Source organism: Neolamprologus brichardi, chromosome 7 (assembly GCF_056152115.1).
Source record: "Neolamprologus brichardi isolate AB-2024 chromosome 7, ASM5615211v1, whole genome shotgun sequence".
NCBI lineage: Eukaryota > Metazoa > Chordata > Actinopteri > Cichliformes > Cichlidae > Neolamprologus > Neolamprologus brichardi.
In genome coordinates this window covers 13649827-13667493 of record NC_142110.1, presented here as the reverse complement: position 1 = coordinate 13667493, position 17667 = coordinate 13649827, and the positions used below count along the sequence as shown (strand labels likewise).

The 17667-nt window shown below is 41.6% G+C and overlaps 1 protein-coding gene across 3 annotated transcripts; it reads right to left on the bottom strand.

The window, feature by feature from the left end:
* Positions 1-1483: 1483 nt before the first annotated feature.
* dapk2b (death-associated protein kinase 2b) lies at positions 1484-17534 on the bottom strand. Of its 3 annotated transcripts, XM_087843135.1 has the most exons (12): positions 17395-17534; positions 16621-16815; positions 10780-11001; positions 9888-10026; positions 8730-8859; positions 8565-8613; positions 8446-8472; positions 8203-8355; positions 7704-7749; positions 4668-4757; positions 4466-4552; positions 1484-2437 (listed from the first exon to the last, which is right to left on the bottom strand). In XM_087843135.1, the coding sequence occupies exons 2-12, from the start codon at positions 16695-16697 to the stop codon at positions 2360-2362; spliced, it is 1098 nt and encodes a 365-aa protein (XP_087699261.1). In that variant the 5' UTR covers positions 16698-16815; positions 17395-17534; the 3' UTR covers positions 1484-2359. The 3 variants fall into 3 exon arrangements, with proteins under 3 accessions (XP_087699261.1, XP_087699260.1, XP_087699262.1); XM_087843134.1 differs by lacking the exons at positions 16621-16815; positions 17395-17534 and having other exon boundaries at positions 10780-12541; XM_087843136.1 differs by lacking the exons at positions 1484-2437; positions 4466-4552; positions 4668-4757 and adding an exon at positions 4948-7013.
* Positions 17535-17667: the final 133 nt, after the last annotated feature.

The window sequence follows — 17667 nt, the reverse complement described above, 5'->3', positions numbered from 1 at the left end:
ACAGTAAAAGAAAAGCACAGCATATCACTTTTTTGCTGCAATGGCCTCAACATCGCAGACACACTGTTTTTTTTATGGTAAATTATTTATCTACAGCTCACTAACAGCAGCATTCATGTTCCATTAAAAATAATAAGAAGAATACTAATAATGGGCCACAGTAGCACCAGGGGCCTGACTCATTTAAGTGGAACAGGGTCATGATGTAAATAATTACACCTGTGTTTCCATGTCAGAATGGCTGGGTAGCTGAAAAGGGCCTATTATGCTCATCGTGTGCTAACACTGACACATCTCTGAGTCAAGCACTGTTCCAAAGACACCCTGAAGGACACACTTTGAGCTGACAGCCCACCTTATTTGTCTGTGTGAATGGATCATCAACCGGATCATACCAACGTGAGTCGGCTGGAATTCCATGATCCCACAGAACTGATCCCACCATACCAGCTGTGGCTCTCTTACATGAGATGCAGACCTCACTGTAACGGCTGACTGGAAAGCATGTCATATCACTGTCTACAAAGGACTCGGCTCTTATTTCAGTGAGACATGGCAGGAATATTTACAGTCACCAGCTTAGCCCTTCAGGGCAAATAGACCGAGTGACCCAAACGCGCACTAAATGTTTTCTCTTGTCTCATCAAAGGCCAGTAACTCACAGGCTGTCATTAAACAATAACGGGAGATGTGCTAACATGGAAACAGACTACAGGAGTTTTGTCTGACATAGCGAATTAAATGTGAATCTAAATATTTTGTGCTGCTATAGAGAAGGACAAAAAGGCACACTGTTTTCAGACTGACCCACTTGTTGATTGTGACACCTTTCTCAGTCTTTGTGTTGAGCTGGCCCAAATTGTGTAGGTCAGGCCAAATTATCCCTTCAATCTCTTTCAGCTAAGCTGAGTCCAAACGGCGCCACTGTTGGGAGGCTAAATAACCAAGCAGTGGCCAGAAGAAATGGCAGCAGCCAACAAAGTAGGTGGATAACACACTGATATTGAGATTATTATTCCTCGTCAAGAGCTGCTTTGTATTTTTTTTTTTTTTTTTTTACTTTAGTGTGTTTGGCATATTTATGGTTGGGATTTCTGGGTCATCTAGACACAATCACACTTTCACTGTGTGGGAAAATCATTTTACACTTTGCTTGGCCTTAAAAGAAAGGAGATGGTGAGAGTTTAATATCCAGGACTCAGGGTGTAGTTATCACTGATGCCTCACAGCAAGGAGGATGTGGGTTTGAACTTCATGTTGTCTCTGTGCACACAGTCTAAAGGGATGCATGTTGTGTTAATTGGCTGTAGGTATGGATGTGATCATGAAGGCTTGTGTGTCTCTCTGTGTAAGCCCTGTAGGCTGGTGACCTGTGCAGGGTGTAACCTGCCTTATGCAAAGCACCAGCCCAGACAGGCACCAGTCCCTTCCACAGCGTTAAGAAAATAGATCAAATCAACAAGTTTTGGTTTCATAAAAACGGTCAAAGTAACAATGTTCATTAATTTATTTAACACATTCTCAATTTACACTTTATACACATATAAAGAAAGTAAAATGCTTCTTGAAAACACTGAAGGCTAAGATGCAGGCAAAAGTGAACTTAAGACATGATGTATATCTATTTATAAATACATGAAAGTATTGCAAGACCTATCAATTCCATTTAAAACTGCAGAATTAGATTCACATATTAGGCATACCGTAGATACATGCAGTCAGTGAACTCGTCAATGAAACACAGTTACAGTCTCAGAAAAATTTGCACAAATTAAAATATCTTATGTAAACATATAGTATACAGATGCTTTAGGGGCTTATATCTTGAGGTTAACAGTAAATGATAAAACATCGTTAAGCACAACACGTAAACATTTGAAGATCTGCTGTCATGTTGTTATCCTGCAGCGCTAAACCCTTTAATTTAACACTCTGGATGCTAACATCTGTTAAAATATATATCAATCAATCTGTATCAATACTGTGCCAAACAACAGCTTGAGAACTTTTTAGACAGAAGCTGTCTATAGCATACATATATATATATATGCTCACATATATGCTAACATACACAACAGTTCCTGTCAACAGCAACAGCAATCAAGCTATAGCTGCTAGTGCAAGATTAGCACATGTTTAAACATGCCGGAACGATGTCCGACATACAGCAGAAGTTGTGCAGATTCAGAATGAAGAAGTTGCCTTAAACTCTTAAAAAAAAAAAAATCTACTTTTACAGCTGTCATGTCAAAATATATTGTAACTATGCTTAGTGGCGTATGACAGTTGCAGAGCATGCCCTAAATAAAGGTGCAAAGTCACTGTTATGCATGTCTGACGGACACTCTGAGGGTTGCTCTCAGGAAGTGCTGCTTCTCTTTCTGGTCCTTGGTCTCCTCTTCATAGTTTCTTCTTCTTGGTCGCTTTCACAATTCCTCTGACAAGACCAACACATCCCAGTTAGGAAACAGTTGTAACATAGTTACTGTTTGTGGTGATTGTGACAATTGTGAGTCTCCACAGCTGGCGACAGCTCAAAGAATCTAAGCATTCTTTTACATATCTATATATATGTTGTTGTTTTTTTGTTTTGTTTTTTAGCTCCAGCAGCATATAGCAGGATAAAACTGTGCTTGCTACACTGCAACACTGTGGAACACAATGTCTGTTGTAAAGATACTCCCAGAGAAATAGTTAGACATCTACATCTGTAAATGCTGTGGAAATAGTGTACAATAAATAGAAACTCATCACCACTTTAGTAAGTGCACCTGCTTATTAAGTAAATATCTAATCAGCCAGCCACATGGCAGTGTGGTGCAATGTGTTATGATCTAATGTTGGCAGTGTTTGTTTTATGTGTGACTCCTCCCACCAGAGGATGGCTGTGGGTTTTTTCCCCTCTCTCTTAGGAGGTGGACACCTGGGCGTGCCTGCTGAGTAGCTGGGTGGAGTCTCTTCCTGTCCTTGGATTGGATAATTGGCTAATCACCTCCAGTATTTAACTACCAGATGACAGCCAGCTGGCCCCCTCTCTCCTAACCTCCACCATCCAACAAAGAACCTGTGTTTTGATTGGTTGCTGTGTAGAGTTTCTTTGACAAAGTGATTTGCAAGTATAACCTCGTGTGTGTGTCTGGCGTTAGTACCTCAATTTTGTAAATAGCTGTAAATAGATTTGTCAAGTAGCAATCGTGTATTTTGTTCACCTTGTATATATCCTTCACTGCAGCAGCCTAGTAGGCGTGAGAAGCCATTTTTGTTGATTACGTTTTCTCCTGTTTTTTATTTAGGAAGTTAGGTAAGTGAATTGTCTTTTGTTTTCATTTTCATTTTGTGTAGGAAAACGTAGGGACCATTAGGAAGTTTTGTTTGTTCTTTTTGGCACTGCTCACTGCTGAAGAAAATAAATGTCTGCTTAGCACTTTAAAAAGATATTGTGGTTTGTGTTCTTGCTTAGGTGGTGTGTGAGTGGGCCAACTTCTTGTTGCGTTCAATACTTGCCTAGACTAAGAACGTAACAAATACATTTTGGCATGTAGACATGCTCAAGACGACCTGCTGAAGTTCAACAGGAGCATCAGAACGGGGAAGAAAGGTCATTTAAGTGATGTTGAATGTAGTATGATTGTTGTTACCAGACAAACTAGTCTGAGTATTTCAGAAACTGCTGAGATTATTCCTGCACAACCATCTCTAGGAATTACAGAGAATGGCCAGAAAAAAAATGTTTCCTATTGACCAGGAAACACAGACTCGCCAAAATTGTACAACAGAAGATTGAAAAATCATTGCCCATTGTTAAGTCCAGATTTCTGCAGTGACATTCAGATAGTAGAATCAGAATTTAGAGTAAAGAACATGAAAGCACAGGTCCATGCATGCACGGATTTATCAGTTTAGGCTGGTAGTTTAATGATGTAGGGATAACTTTTTTGCATAATTTAGTTTCAAATGTGCATCGTTTAAAAAAAAAAACAAACAAAAAAAACAAACCCAAAAAAAAACCACAGCCCGCTTTATTATTGTTGCTGATCATGTCCATCTCCACAGAGTACCCATCTCCTCATGGCTGCCATGTCACAAAGGTCAAATCATCCTAAACTACCTTTATGAACATAACAATGACTTCATTGTTCTCAAATGCCCTCCACAATCACCAGATCTCAGTCCAATAGAGCACCTTTGGAATGTAGTGGAACGGGAGATTCACATCATGGATCTGCAGCAAGTGTGTGATGCAATCACGTCGACATGGACCAAAACCTTTCTGAATCTCTGCCATCAAGAATTAAGGCAGTCCAGAAGTCAAAAGGGTTCAATCTGGCACTAACAAGATGTACCCAATAAAGTATCTGGGGAATGTATTTGCAAAGTTAAACTAATCAGCTGTTGGTTGAAGCAATCTAAATGAGAGCAGCTCAATGTGTGTCAGTTTAATGTAAACCATTGCACGGCAACCTACCCCGTCCTCCTCAGGCAGCTTCTCATTTTTATGGTTCTTCATGATTCGTGTTAGGTGGTTGCACAAAGCCACAATTCTGAATGACAGCTGTTGAAACCGACAAAAGTAAAAAGAAATGGGTTACAAAGCAAGACGTGCAATTTTTTTTAATGCAATCTCCCTTTAAGTAATAGTCCAAGTTGGTACTAGGGCTGCATTTTACCTTCCACCTGCGTCGAGCGTACTGTCTCTTGAAGTTCTCCAAGTTGACCACTGATAGTCTCTTCACCAAGGCCTGTCTGGGGTTCAGAGGCTGCAGAAACACAGTGAGATGTCAGAAAGCAGAACTGTCCCTCACGTCAGCTGTGCGCATGTGCTTGTCTAATATAATCAGCTATACCATGAAGACATTTCAGATCATGAATGACAGAAATTAAAAAAAAAAAAAAAAAAAAAAAGTCATAATCTTTAATTAACATTTATTTTATGGTTGACAACAGTGTAAAATGTCAGCGCACAAAGACAAAAGAGTGCTGAGTGTTGAGACGCTAATACTGGCAAAGGAAGTGAGAAATTTTTAAACAGATAAGATCTTATCATAGATGTTGTTTTTATGGTTAGCGCAAAAACATCTCAAAGAAAGAAATAGAAAATGTTTTCGAAATAAATAACTCAACCTTCAGCAATGGAGCACATTTAAATCCATAAAAAAGATCCTTTCTTTTAAAACACTATCATTTACACATGGAGTATTAAATAGGATTAATTATCATTTCAATAAAAAAGAAAATTGCAATTAAAAAAAACTTAGATCAGTCAATAAAAAAAAACATTTAAACTTATCATTCACTCCACTGTGAGAACCATTGCACAGTACATTTGTTTCGTTTAGTTTTACTAAATCAGCTAAAATAAACTGCTAAATGCTAGGGCAGAAAATACCAAATTAATAAATAAACGTAGTTTAATAAATCCATGTGTCATAAAAATAAATAAATAAATAAAATAAAATATTGTGCCACTTATCCCAGTTAAAGGACTAATCATGTTTGCTGCTGTACCTGCTGTTAAGATCAATACTTGTCTGTCATTTAAAAAGCATTCCAGAGCCGGTAAGAAATTTAAGCTCGCTTATCTTTGGCCTACTAAAGAAAAAAAGGCAGGCTGACTCTGTCAAAAGTCAACAAAAGAGATGTCAACGCTCGGGGCAGCAGTCCATGAGCAGAGGCAAAACCTCCCTCTCTCTAGTCACCTGGGGGTTAGGGTTCAATGGGGGTTTCTGTAGGAACCTGAGGCATTACAAACTACCTAAGAGATATAATCTCTCCGGAATGTTTTAGGTCTGCCTTACGGTCTCCTCCCAGAATGTAGATAATTGTTTAAAATAATGGCAAAACCTAATGCACTAAGATTTCTATAATTGATCATGTCTATCCATTTTCTTCATCCAGTTCAGGGGACTGGAATCTATCCCAGCTGAAGCCGGGTACACTCTGGACAGGTCATCAGCCCGTCGTAAGGCTAACACTTAGAGAGAGTCAACTATTAACGCTCACAGTGGCACCTTCAGCCAGTTTAGAATTACATGTACATGTGCATGTATTTGGACTGTGGGACGAACCAAGGGAGGGAGAGGAAGAACATGCAGAAAATAGTGTTTATAATGTGTGTTTATGTTTGTTTAACCTTCGGACAAAGCCAGGCTAGCTTTATCGCTGTTTTCAGTGTTTCTGCTAAGCTTAGCTAACGATTAATCATGCAGACATGTTAACTGATATAACCTGATATAACCGTCTTCTCCTTTATCTTTTTTGTTTAAACAATAAAGAAAATCTACAAATAAATAAAATTTAAAGAGTGCAATTTTTAAAAAAAAAAACAAAAAAAAAAAACAAAAAGAAAAATTGTTGACTCTTAGAAGATTTTTCAATGGTTTATGTCAGCCAGACTCAGTGAGGGGCTTTTCAGCCTCAGAGCAGACTTCTCCGTCACAAGTCAGATGCAGCAGGTCCTCCAGTGCTTTCTTTACATGTGTGCTCAGACTTCTGTTATGGATGCTACCATTGGTTCCCTCAGGATGCAAAGAGCCCATCAGATCCTGGAGCCACTGGAGCTCAGAGTTCAGCTCCTGCCTCAGAGCATCCAGTTGGCCCTGCCTGTGGTTGTACCTCTTGCTGATGCTCTCCAGACAAACATCTACTGCCTTCATGTCTTCTTGCACCAGCTTCCTGGTGGCCTCCACTTTGCGAAACTCGTGGCAGGCTTGCGAGAGCTGTTTCTTTGCGGTATCCCGCTCCTCCTTGTACCAAGCTTCCTTGTCATTGTAAATGGAGAGCAGTGCTTCTATGTCACCCTGCAGGGTGCGGTAAGCTTCCGCCACCTCGGACAATCCCGTCTCCATTAATCCGATGTCTTCCACCACATGGGCAAAACGCTCAAAGTTGGCATATGTGTTGTTTTGGGACATGCTGGAGTGCGACTGGATAGTGTACTCTTTAAGCAGTTTTGTCTTCAACTGCTTTGCTTTCTTCTCAGAGGCAGCGCTGTCCTCCTCCATGTGGCCGCAGGACTTCAGACAGAAGGGTGGGGGAGGGAGACTGAGTGAGAGGATGTCTTATTGTTGCATCTCGAAAACATGTATAGCAATGAAAAATCCCAGCAGACGTGGCATTGGATGATTAGTGTGTGACCCCAGAGCGCAAGCCACGGCTGATAAGGGGTGCCAAAAAACAGCAAACATTCCTGGTGAGCGTGTAAGGTTTCCTGGATCCATGCTTGCATCAAAACAGGATGAGGACTTAACAGCAAAACACCACTCACATGCATTTCATCAGCGTGAGTGGGAGGTAGACGGCTTCACCACAGCACAATGTTAAGTTTCCATTCCATTAAAATACAATTAGCGAGATATTGCAAGAGTCAGACCACTGACTTTGTAGACAAAAGGAATATTGCAGATGGCATGAAGATGGATGAGATGAGTGTGAGATGTGAAGGGAAAAACAAAAATTCCCAAACAGGAACAATATACATACTTTAACTGTGGGACAGTATGGAAACATCTATCCAGGACAAGTACACAGTTAGTGGGAGTGAACACTGGAAAAAAAAAAGATCCTGCTACCCCGTGTGTTACCTTTGACATTAGCTGCAATAGGTTTTACTCCTCATAGAAGGGGGGTCAGGGGGGAATGAAGTGCTGACAACAGTCACAGATTATACAAACCATGCAACACTACTGCATAAATCATGTCCATACCTTAATCCAAGGATGATTCAGTGCATCTTCTATTGTCATCCGTTTTCTAAAAGAGAAAATGCAGCTGTGTAAATATGCCAGAACAACTCCATCAGACAGGGCACGTAGGTCAGTCATGCAGCAGACGGTGACTCTCTAAGGATTACAGCGAGACCAAACTTCCACAGGAATATTGAGTTTCCCGAAGGTGCACGTAAACACTTAAATGGAAACACATGTCAGAAAGTAAGAAGAGGATCACATTTTACAAAGAAAGTGTTTTTGCAACATTTTGTAATAGTTTTCTTTTCTGGTTTTATATATCACACCGTGTAGCAGAAATAAATCCTTACTGGCTGGCTGTTTATTCTCATGTGGGTCAGGAGTGCACTTCATCAGGATTTATTAAAGCATAGCCCCGCCTGGTACTGGGCTTTGTAATGAAATTTCAAACCTGACCTTTGGCCTTGACCTATTTGTTAGTAACCTAATTTCTTTCTTCTTCTTTTTTCTCTTTTACCTCTTTTCCTTTTCCAGGAGCCCTCTGATAAAGTTCTTGGCCAGCTCACTGGTACTGCTGAAGAACTCTTCATCAAATTCGTAGTTCACCGCTGAGATGTTTGCTAAAGTTTCCTGCTTTGTGTCACCGAGGAAAGGTGACGCGCCGCTCAAACTGAAACAACAGCACAAACGTTTGCATGCGTGACTCAGTCGATAATCGTAGATACGTTAAAATTCCCGGACGTTGTGAATCTCAACTTACAGTATATATGTGATGACTCCGATGCTCCTGCGAAAAAAGGCGCAAGATTAATCCAAAGTTATGCGCTGCAACCTGTTGTGCAGATGTCAGCAGAGTCAGAGGTAATTAAAAGCTCTTACCACATGTCTGCTTCCAAGCCCAGTTGCTCATAGTTGACTATCTCTGGAGCTGAAAATAGACAACACACACTCAACATCACAAACAGCGTCTGGCCAAACATCAAGCATCTCATTAAAATCGTCGAGCTCAATAAAAAAGAAAAAAGAAAAGAAAGAAAAACTTACCAACAAATTCAGGGGTGCCAAAAATGTTTTTGAAATCCGTCCCATCTTGTATTTTGTGTGCTAGTCCAAAGTCTATTATTTTGATGCGGGGTAAGGTGGCATCCCTGTCCAGCAGCATTATGTTTTCAGGCTGCAGCAATGCAAATAAAGAAACAAAGCATGTATGTCAGCAGATTTCCACTAATAGCAGGGCTCAGTAATACAGACAAAACCAGCTAGTTACCTGGAGAAATCCTCCTTTTGTGGAAGCATTAGAGAAAAACAATTAATCAGCCAATTAGTGCAAAGGTGTGTCAGTGTGAACTGAAAATCAAGGCTTCAGGCATGAATGACTCAAGCACCTAGTGCGTTGTTATTTTGCGTACCTAATCCACCTTCAGTTATCAACGCAAAAACATCAGCAGTGAAGAGGACTCACAACGAGCCATTCTTACATTTCTACTGTTATATGCTCACCAGATTCATATGGGGCATAAAGGGAACAACAACAACAAAGGAACACTATCACCCAGTTCTGTATTCAATTAGTAAGATGTGGCCTCTTGTGAAAACTTGTCAAAGGGGCTCCCTGTTTCCCAGCGCTGCCCTTTGGCTCTGTGCAATATAATAGGCCTGCAAATCAAGAACCATTCACATTGACTTTGAAGGGTTATGGTGCTGGGGTTGGGTTGTGTTTATTTAGCTGTTCTGAAGCTTTATTTTAATCAAAAAGGGGGATAAGAATTTCCCAAGTAAAATTCCAAGTCAAAATGGGGTTAAACAGGAGGGTTAATGGGTGTTATAGCTGACTGATCTGATGAAAATAGACCTTGGGAACGTAGATGCACAGCTAGAAAAAAAATCAGACAGGATAGCGACTTTCAGATAGAGACGTGGGCGATACAGCTCTGAAACTAAAGAGATAACCTTGAGGTGTCGGCATCTGAGAGTTTGGATGGTGGCCACATAAAACAGGAAGGATGTGTCAATCAGAATAGCAGAACTGTGCAGTACGTACATTAAACACCTGCTATAGATAGATAGATAGATACATATACATAAGGTCTTTATGGCATTGCTTGTGCGTAGTAATACAGTTGCTATGGAGGTAAAGAGTTTAACTGTTTCACAGAAAACAAATGCAGTTTAAGATGCGCAGCACAGGAGAAGCACGTTTACCTTTAGATCAAAATGTGCAATCTTCTTGGAGTGGAGGAACTGCACTCCATGTAGGACCTGCTTGATAAACTGAGTGGCCTCCTCCTCACTGAGGCTCTCCTTTTGAGCTAAGAAGTCAAACAGCTCTCCTCCAGAAACCCTGCAACATGCACAAACACACACAAACTGACACTCGGTGACTGTGGGCTCAGACAATCTAGAGCAAGCCCTCGCTAGCACTTTTATCTAAAGTGTGTTCTCAGGAAATTGGATGCACAAGCCTGGATGCCTGAGATATGTTTGTCTGTGGTGCCAACTTGCATCTGTTTTTAGTCCATTTGCCCTACTTATGGGCAAATGTATTTTTCCATAAACATAACTGAAAAAATGGTATGAAACTTTGGCCCATAAGCACAATGTTCTCTACCATTCATACAGAAAAAATGAGAATGAAGGACAGTGCGTCATTCTGCAGCCATCAGTCATATTTTTTTGTTTGAGTTTTTCAATTAGTCCTAATCAGGCCTGCCATGTTTCTCGGCACTCAGTGACCCCAGACGGGGGCCCTTTTTGGCCTCTTTTCAGCACAAGCATTATTGACTTTGCAAGCGACATTTGGTACTTTCTGGCAGACGTGATCAGGGGCAAATGGTTTTCAGCAAACACAGCTTCAACAAACAGAAATACCCTCACAGATGAGTGGACTTTTGCAGTTTTACAGTATTCCTGCCAAACATTCAAAAGACTGCACTGACATAACTTTTCAATCCCAATAAAACACATTTTATGTTATGCAGGCTCTTATCTATTGTACATAGATGTTTGGAGTTTTCAAGAAGTAAAGCATGATAAAACGTTATTGTTATGAGTGTGTGGATATTGCAATGCATTGCAGAATCTTGCGGTGACTCACAGTTCGAGGATAAGCACAACATCTGTGCGGTTCTCGTAAACATCGTGGAGCGCTACAATGTTGGGATGCTGGAGCTGCTGCAGGATGTCCACTTCCCTCGCAATCTCCTCTCTTTTCACACCCCGTCTGCTGGCCCCGCTCAGGCGCTTCTTGATGAACTTGGCCGCGTACTTATTGCCTGTGCTCTTCTCTATGCATCGCTTGACAATCGCAAACTGCCCACTGCAGACAAAAGAGAAGCAATCACCACAAAAGGTGCCAAGAGAGCATACAGAGCACGGGAAAAGCAGTAACATCCTGCATCTTGGTGGAGGATGTGATCTCTGAACACTCTTCTTGTTACACCCATTATCATTCAACGTGACAACTGATTTACGTGCATCAGGATTTGTAGTATCTACCATCTTTTTGTTTTTTTAAATGAATAGAACTAATAACATTTTTTGCATTTAGCCACAGGATATTGGTGAGGAAGCTGTGGTACACAGATGACTGACAAATTGTGGTATGGTCCATCACTTCCTGTTTCCTGGCGAGACAATGAGATGATCTGGTGGTGCTGAGAGAGCCTCTGCCCTCCTACTCCTTTTAACTTCCTGCCACGTTTAGTGGAGCAAGCTCAAGTGTTTACTCCACTGAAAGAAAAGCAAACACAATAGAGGTGTGTGTCTTTGACAATATTGTTCAGTGAATCATTGCGTTCTTGTTTTGAACGTTAGATAGACGGGATAGTCAGACATGAGCTTACGACATCTTTAATGGCATCTTATTATTAATGAGCTTCAGTACTGACTCCAGCTGGTGGAATATATTCCTTTGTTTTCACTCATCCCTAACATAAATCATAACACTCATAACTTGCCTACTGACAGATTGAACAAGAAATATGAGACCATTTTCCATATGAGGGGAATTTCTGTGGCTTTAATATCAGAGCAGCACTTGAGTAAGCTTGCTGTGATACTACTGCTGCTTTGTTGTTTCCTGGTGCTGGGGGATGACCTGCCCACCCTATTGTGAACACAAGCTTCTCATCCTTCTGCGTGATGCCACAACGACATACAAGGGCTTATGTGGTGACAGAGCTGGCAAGAGTTTTACTGAATAGGAGGGAATGGTTGGGTAAAACACATTAAAGCTTGAGGACTGAAGAATTTTCATGTTTGAAGCACAGACACATTGTGACACTGTGGAGGGAAAAATTCCCAAAGAGGGGGAAAGACAATAATTGGCAGGCATTTCATGAATTTTGCACATAACTGTCCACACAGAAATTCCAGAGTGGCTGTGAGAGGCTGTCCAATCTGTGTCTAGAGGGCTAAGAATAGCCAGACTTAAACAGAGTCTTGCTTTACCTGCCACATTTCTTCTGCTGTTGGTGAGTGAGAGCCCCCGCTTGAACGGCAGGAGTGGAAAAGAAAGAAGGGCAGAAAGGAGGTGTGCAAGGAAGAGCTGTACACCCACAACACACTACAGTTCACACTTGTATTTTCAGGGTGTTTACAATGTGCACCCAGAAACAAATTAAGGGATTAAATACTATCTTTGTGGTTTTAAACCAGCTACTGACTCTGTAACCATACATCGGTGCGAGATGGTTGAGCCAGTTTTCACGTTTTTGTGGCACACCCTGTCCGGTGCTCTGTGATCACACCTAGGAGCTGTTACATTGACTATGCTAAGCCTCTTATGAAACATGCTCAAAAATAACGATATAAAACTATATAACTAACTAAATGCGGGACCACATAAACCCAGAATTTCAATTACAACCTCAATGAAGAGATTAAGTCTAAAACCTTTAAACAAATATGACGCAGTCTGATACAGCAGCACTTCAACAAAAAAACTGAACATCTCTGATACACAAGGGGGAAAAAAAACAAGCGTATGAGTTTCTTTAAAGTGCTGCAGTGCTTGATGCAAGGGGATTTGCACTGAACTACATGTGGTTGTTTCACCTGTGCGTCTAATAAGACAAGGGAATCTTTAACTTTAGATTGATTTGATGTATTTCCTATAGCTTTCAGGTTCTGGACACATTAAAAGCCTAAAGCCCTTGAAGTTATTATTGAGATTATTTAATTCATGTGTGAACATGTCCCAGCAGAGACTGCAGGGAGAAAAAAAGAGAGAGTGGGGAAACATACGTTAAGGCAATAATCCACAAAGAATCCCACGCACATTCCTTAAAAGGAAAATAAAAAGAGAGCGGGTGGAGTGATGAAGCACAGCTTCGTGGAATCTCAAATCCTCCCTCTGCCTGATCTATTCACAGGACGTCTCCACCCTCGAGTCCTCCCTGTTATGATAATGTGTTAACTGAAGAGGTGGGGAAGTCACTCAGTGAATTCCACTTGCAAAAACATCCATCAATTACCCCAAGGGGAGGAACTGATCCGTCACTGGGGCATGAGCAGTCCCCTTGATTTGCCTGATAACTAATGGCAAATAGAAAAAGCCCTTGAGATGATAGTTGTAGTTCACGTGTGAAAAAGCACCCAACACAAATGTCAGCAGAGGGGCTTTACTCCAGCATTGTTACGAAGTGCAGAGTAACAGCGGAAAGAGATGCTGGGGGGGTGGTATTCCACAAAAGGTCAGGCGTGCCGTCTGTCTCAGCCCTAAGCCGACCAGCGGTCTGAAAGTGCCATCTCTCCGCAGAATTTCCACTTCCAACAGCTGAAGGTCATTAGCCACAGCCAAGGTTGAAGGAATGCTCGGACAAGTGGCGCCAACCCAATATTTAAACATGTTTCTCAACTGAGCAACCACCAGGATGACGAAGAGTGCCAGCTTCGCTGTTGACCCAGAAAGCTGTTCCTAACCAGGCGACTAATCAAATGCCATTGAGGGCTGCAGGGACGCAGCTCCAACTTTTAAAATTCTACCGGTGCTTGAAAACCCAATTTGTCGGCCACATTTTCTGCTTTTTATGCTGTAAGTGAAATCTTTCCGCATTTAAGCCCTAAAGTAATCTCTAGATTCCCACTGGTATTTAAGTCCAGCCACACACGCACACGCACACACTGGCATCTGTGAGGCATTAGCGTTGTTTGTAATGGGACAATTTCTGTCAGTATTGGAACTCTGGGGGATGTCCAAAAGGTCAACATGGAGGTCCTTCAGTTAGGCTGCAGCAAATAAACTCCCTTCTCTCTTTATTTCCCCAACTTACACAACAGCAGGGATGTCTCAGAGCTATAGAGAGTAATTCTAGTACTTTTTGGTAATCTGAAACAGCTGTGTGCCTGCCCTGTGGGCTCTTTTCACTTCAACGCATTTATTGTTCGAGCACCGCAACCTAAAATTTGCATCACTGCCCTCTGGATATTCCATAAAGAAAACTTGTAAAATGGTTAGTCCGAATCATTTTCTCCTAAATGAACCCACATAGATACTGGAAAAATATTTTGCATATCAGGAAGATGCTCCTGCAGTGTTTACAGATTCGAGAGCAAAAACTCTGTGAACCTGTGTCAATGGACAGATGAGTTTTCACCTCGATGTCAACTTAAGCAGTGACAAACATGCTGCTGTGCTGCAGGAATCTTTCCTTCCTGTCAGTATAACTAATGTTTAAATATCCATCTCACCGTCAAGACAGAGTATAGGTGTCTTGTGAGTTTCTGCGGGTATTTTGTAAGAAGCCACACATTAACAAACCAGATTCAATTTAAGGCATCGTCAGAGTCATACAGTTCACCCTGGGATCACGTCACTCGCTGTACCTTTCATACATAGCAATAAAGACACGGTGGTGCTAGACGAAAAGTCAAGGGATTACCATTAGAAGTCAACATGAAAGCATTCACGAAGTCAGAGTGAAACCATGGTGTAAAGTAAATTCAGCATTCAAATTTTGGGGTAGTTTCTTCACACTGACTCACTACGCACTACTTATCTACTAAAAGCTATCAGTTGTTATGAGCCAACAAGGACACAAGCTCACTTGTAAACAGGGTCCAGCATCTCAGATGAAGACCTTTTTCTCAGCCTTACCTTGATGCTCAGTTACAGCTCACCGCTTCCTGTTAAAGGCATCTTTTGGTTCAGACTTTTACACTTTGTACTGTATGATGTCATAAGTGTCATCAGTCGAATGGAAAGAAAGGTACACTTGTCACAGCATGCCCCGCATGTCAAAGGGCTGACAGGTTTACCCAAAACTCTGCGTCATTAGTGGAAACAGCCACTCAGTACTGCTCTTCGGAGCTGTGAGACATTAAAACCTGTCAACATGATTAATTCAATTTCCAGAAATGGTGCAACAGTACCACAGCACAGGGCATCTCAAATACGTCACACAGTTTTTGCCTCCCTCCGCCAAATTTCCCCACCCTCTTAAAGGACAATTGAGTAACAGTTCCACTGAGGTATGTGAGTGGAGGGCTCTGAACCAGTGAGGCTGTCAAAACTGTGGGTGGGCTAAAACACGTCCCCCGAGGCTCACAAAACTGTGAGTGAAAAGTCTTTTGCAGAAAGATAAAAATGTAACAGGTTTGGTTACTCAGAAAGCTAACCAGGGCTTTTAACCACAGTAGCTTAAAGGGTCACATATTTTCGACATGCTGATGTTAAACATGCACTCAGCCCACAGCAGAGTCCCCTTTGCTTTTCAGGTTTTCTCATGAAAACCAGCTCAGCTTTGAGCAACACATTCCCACGTGTGCCATGTCTTGCAGGGGTTTAAAGGGTATTTCAGCTTTTTTTTTTAATATAAGTTTTTAAAAGTCTTTTAAAGGAATTTCCAACTTGCAACGTATGGCTTGATGTAACCTAATAAATCATCTACTAGTTTGTGGTGATATGAGCAGGTTTTGAGTTGCCTCTGTGCAAACAGCCGTGTTTGTTTTGCCTTCTTGCTCTTTGCCTGTCTGTGGAAAATCCCTCCAATGTTACAACTTCATGTGCAATTATCAATGACAGTACTTTTTCTTTTCCAAACGGTGCTTACAATCTATTTACTTTGCAAACTACGTAAAGTATTAGATAATTTATTCATTTTATTGATCAGCTAACTGTGAATCATTATTTTTAACCATCAGACGTGAGTGCTTTACTGCAAAGCCTGATTACTGTAAAAAATATTTCATATTTATACATTTGAACTTTTCATGCTACGCGAGGCCTTTGCTGAAAAGTCTTCCTCTTCTGTTTTTTGTTTGGGTTATTTTTTATAGATCTGAAGGAGTCATTTCAACAGCAGGTCTGGATCAGGGTGTGCCCAACAAAGACTGGGACACAGTGCATTTGGGATTAATGGTGAAAGGCTACAGGTCAGATGCTTTGCTTTTACACTCGCTCAATCTGTTATCGAGTGGTGCACATGCCCAAGCTGTCCTTCCGTGCAAAATTGGCGTAGCTTCCTCAATCCATATTGTAATCTACCAACTTCCTGTAACTTATTTCCTCAGTTTCCTTCACGTCTGCTCTTTACCGGGTTTATTCGCAGCACTTCGACACCCTGATCCACCGCCCCACAGTCAGACCATGCAAAGCAAATCGCTCACAATTCATTTGCGTTCCTGGACTGACAAATCTGACCCCCAAACACAGCTGTTTTCTTTTCTTCGAGTGCGTTTAGCTTTGGAACGTTATCTCTTGCTGTAGAATTCAGCCCACTTTAACCCAACGACACTCCCCAGTTCAAGCTTAGACAGGCCAGCTGTTTGCATGCCTACATACACAGGAGGAGGACCACCGGATCAAGCACTTGCAAGGGAAACTGACTCACCCTCTGACTCACACAAACTGTGAAGGATCATCTTCTAAGAGGTGGGGATCAAATAACCTCTCATTTACATCCTTCGTAAAAACTAATCGTGAACAAATCCTCACCTTCCCAGTGTTTCTCCAATTTCATAAAAATCCTCCACGTTCTCTTGCTTGAATACCGCCATGCCGGGCGTCCTCATTGATGTAGCTCCTTAATATGTAAAACAGATATGTAAAAGAGCCTCCTTGGAATGCTCCAGTAAAGCCAGTTGTTGTGCCTCCCCGGGAGTACTCTTCCTGCACACCACAAGTCCAACCCTGCAGACACAAAGATGAGTTGGTTTCTGAGCGCAGTGATGAAAATGTTTACTACAAGTTGCAGCTTGCTGTAAGGTATTCGTTTACTGAATTAGAGCTACTTTCACCTTGCTCTTGGGAAAGCCTTAACACCGTAACACAGCACAGAAAAAAGGGTCCTCTTTGTTCTTCACTAGTATTACAGGCTTTAAACTACAACTTGCACAACAGCGTCTGGGCAGCATAACAGTGTATAATGAGGATTACAAATGAAAAGAACATTTCTGGCTAATTAGGGCAGGGCATCTGTTGTGAAACATTATATCTGGTTAAAAAGGTTGAGAATGGCAGTTACACAGGCTTTATAAATACCAGAACATGGCCATTGTGACAACTGTGAATAAGGATTTAGAGATAAAATGGTAACTGTGCAGCATGGGAGTGAACACGTATGTATACACAAATGTGAAGAGAGACAGAGAAAAAAAAAAAAAGATGTTCACAAGCTGAAATACCACAAACTTCCTCTCTGGCAAGTTTCATGAGTTTTTCGCAAGTGTCTCAACAAAACTGGCTGCAGTTAAAAACACCGGGTCTTACCTTCAGTCAGCTGCAGAGCCGGTGATAAAGGTGCATCAGTGTCCACGTCTCCTACAGTTGGTCTCCTCGTCTCATAGCTGCAGCTGGGGTCAGAAAACAGCTCCTCCGGGGTGGATGGCTGCTGTTTTCTGTCACCGGTGGTATCACCATCAGGCTTTTGTGTGCGCGTAAAGTCCCTCCCTCTGATGGCTCTATTATGAAACTGCAGCGCGAGCGTGGCAGGCTGTCAGTAAAGATAGCTCGGATAACTGCTCGGTGCGTCCTAACAGACGT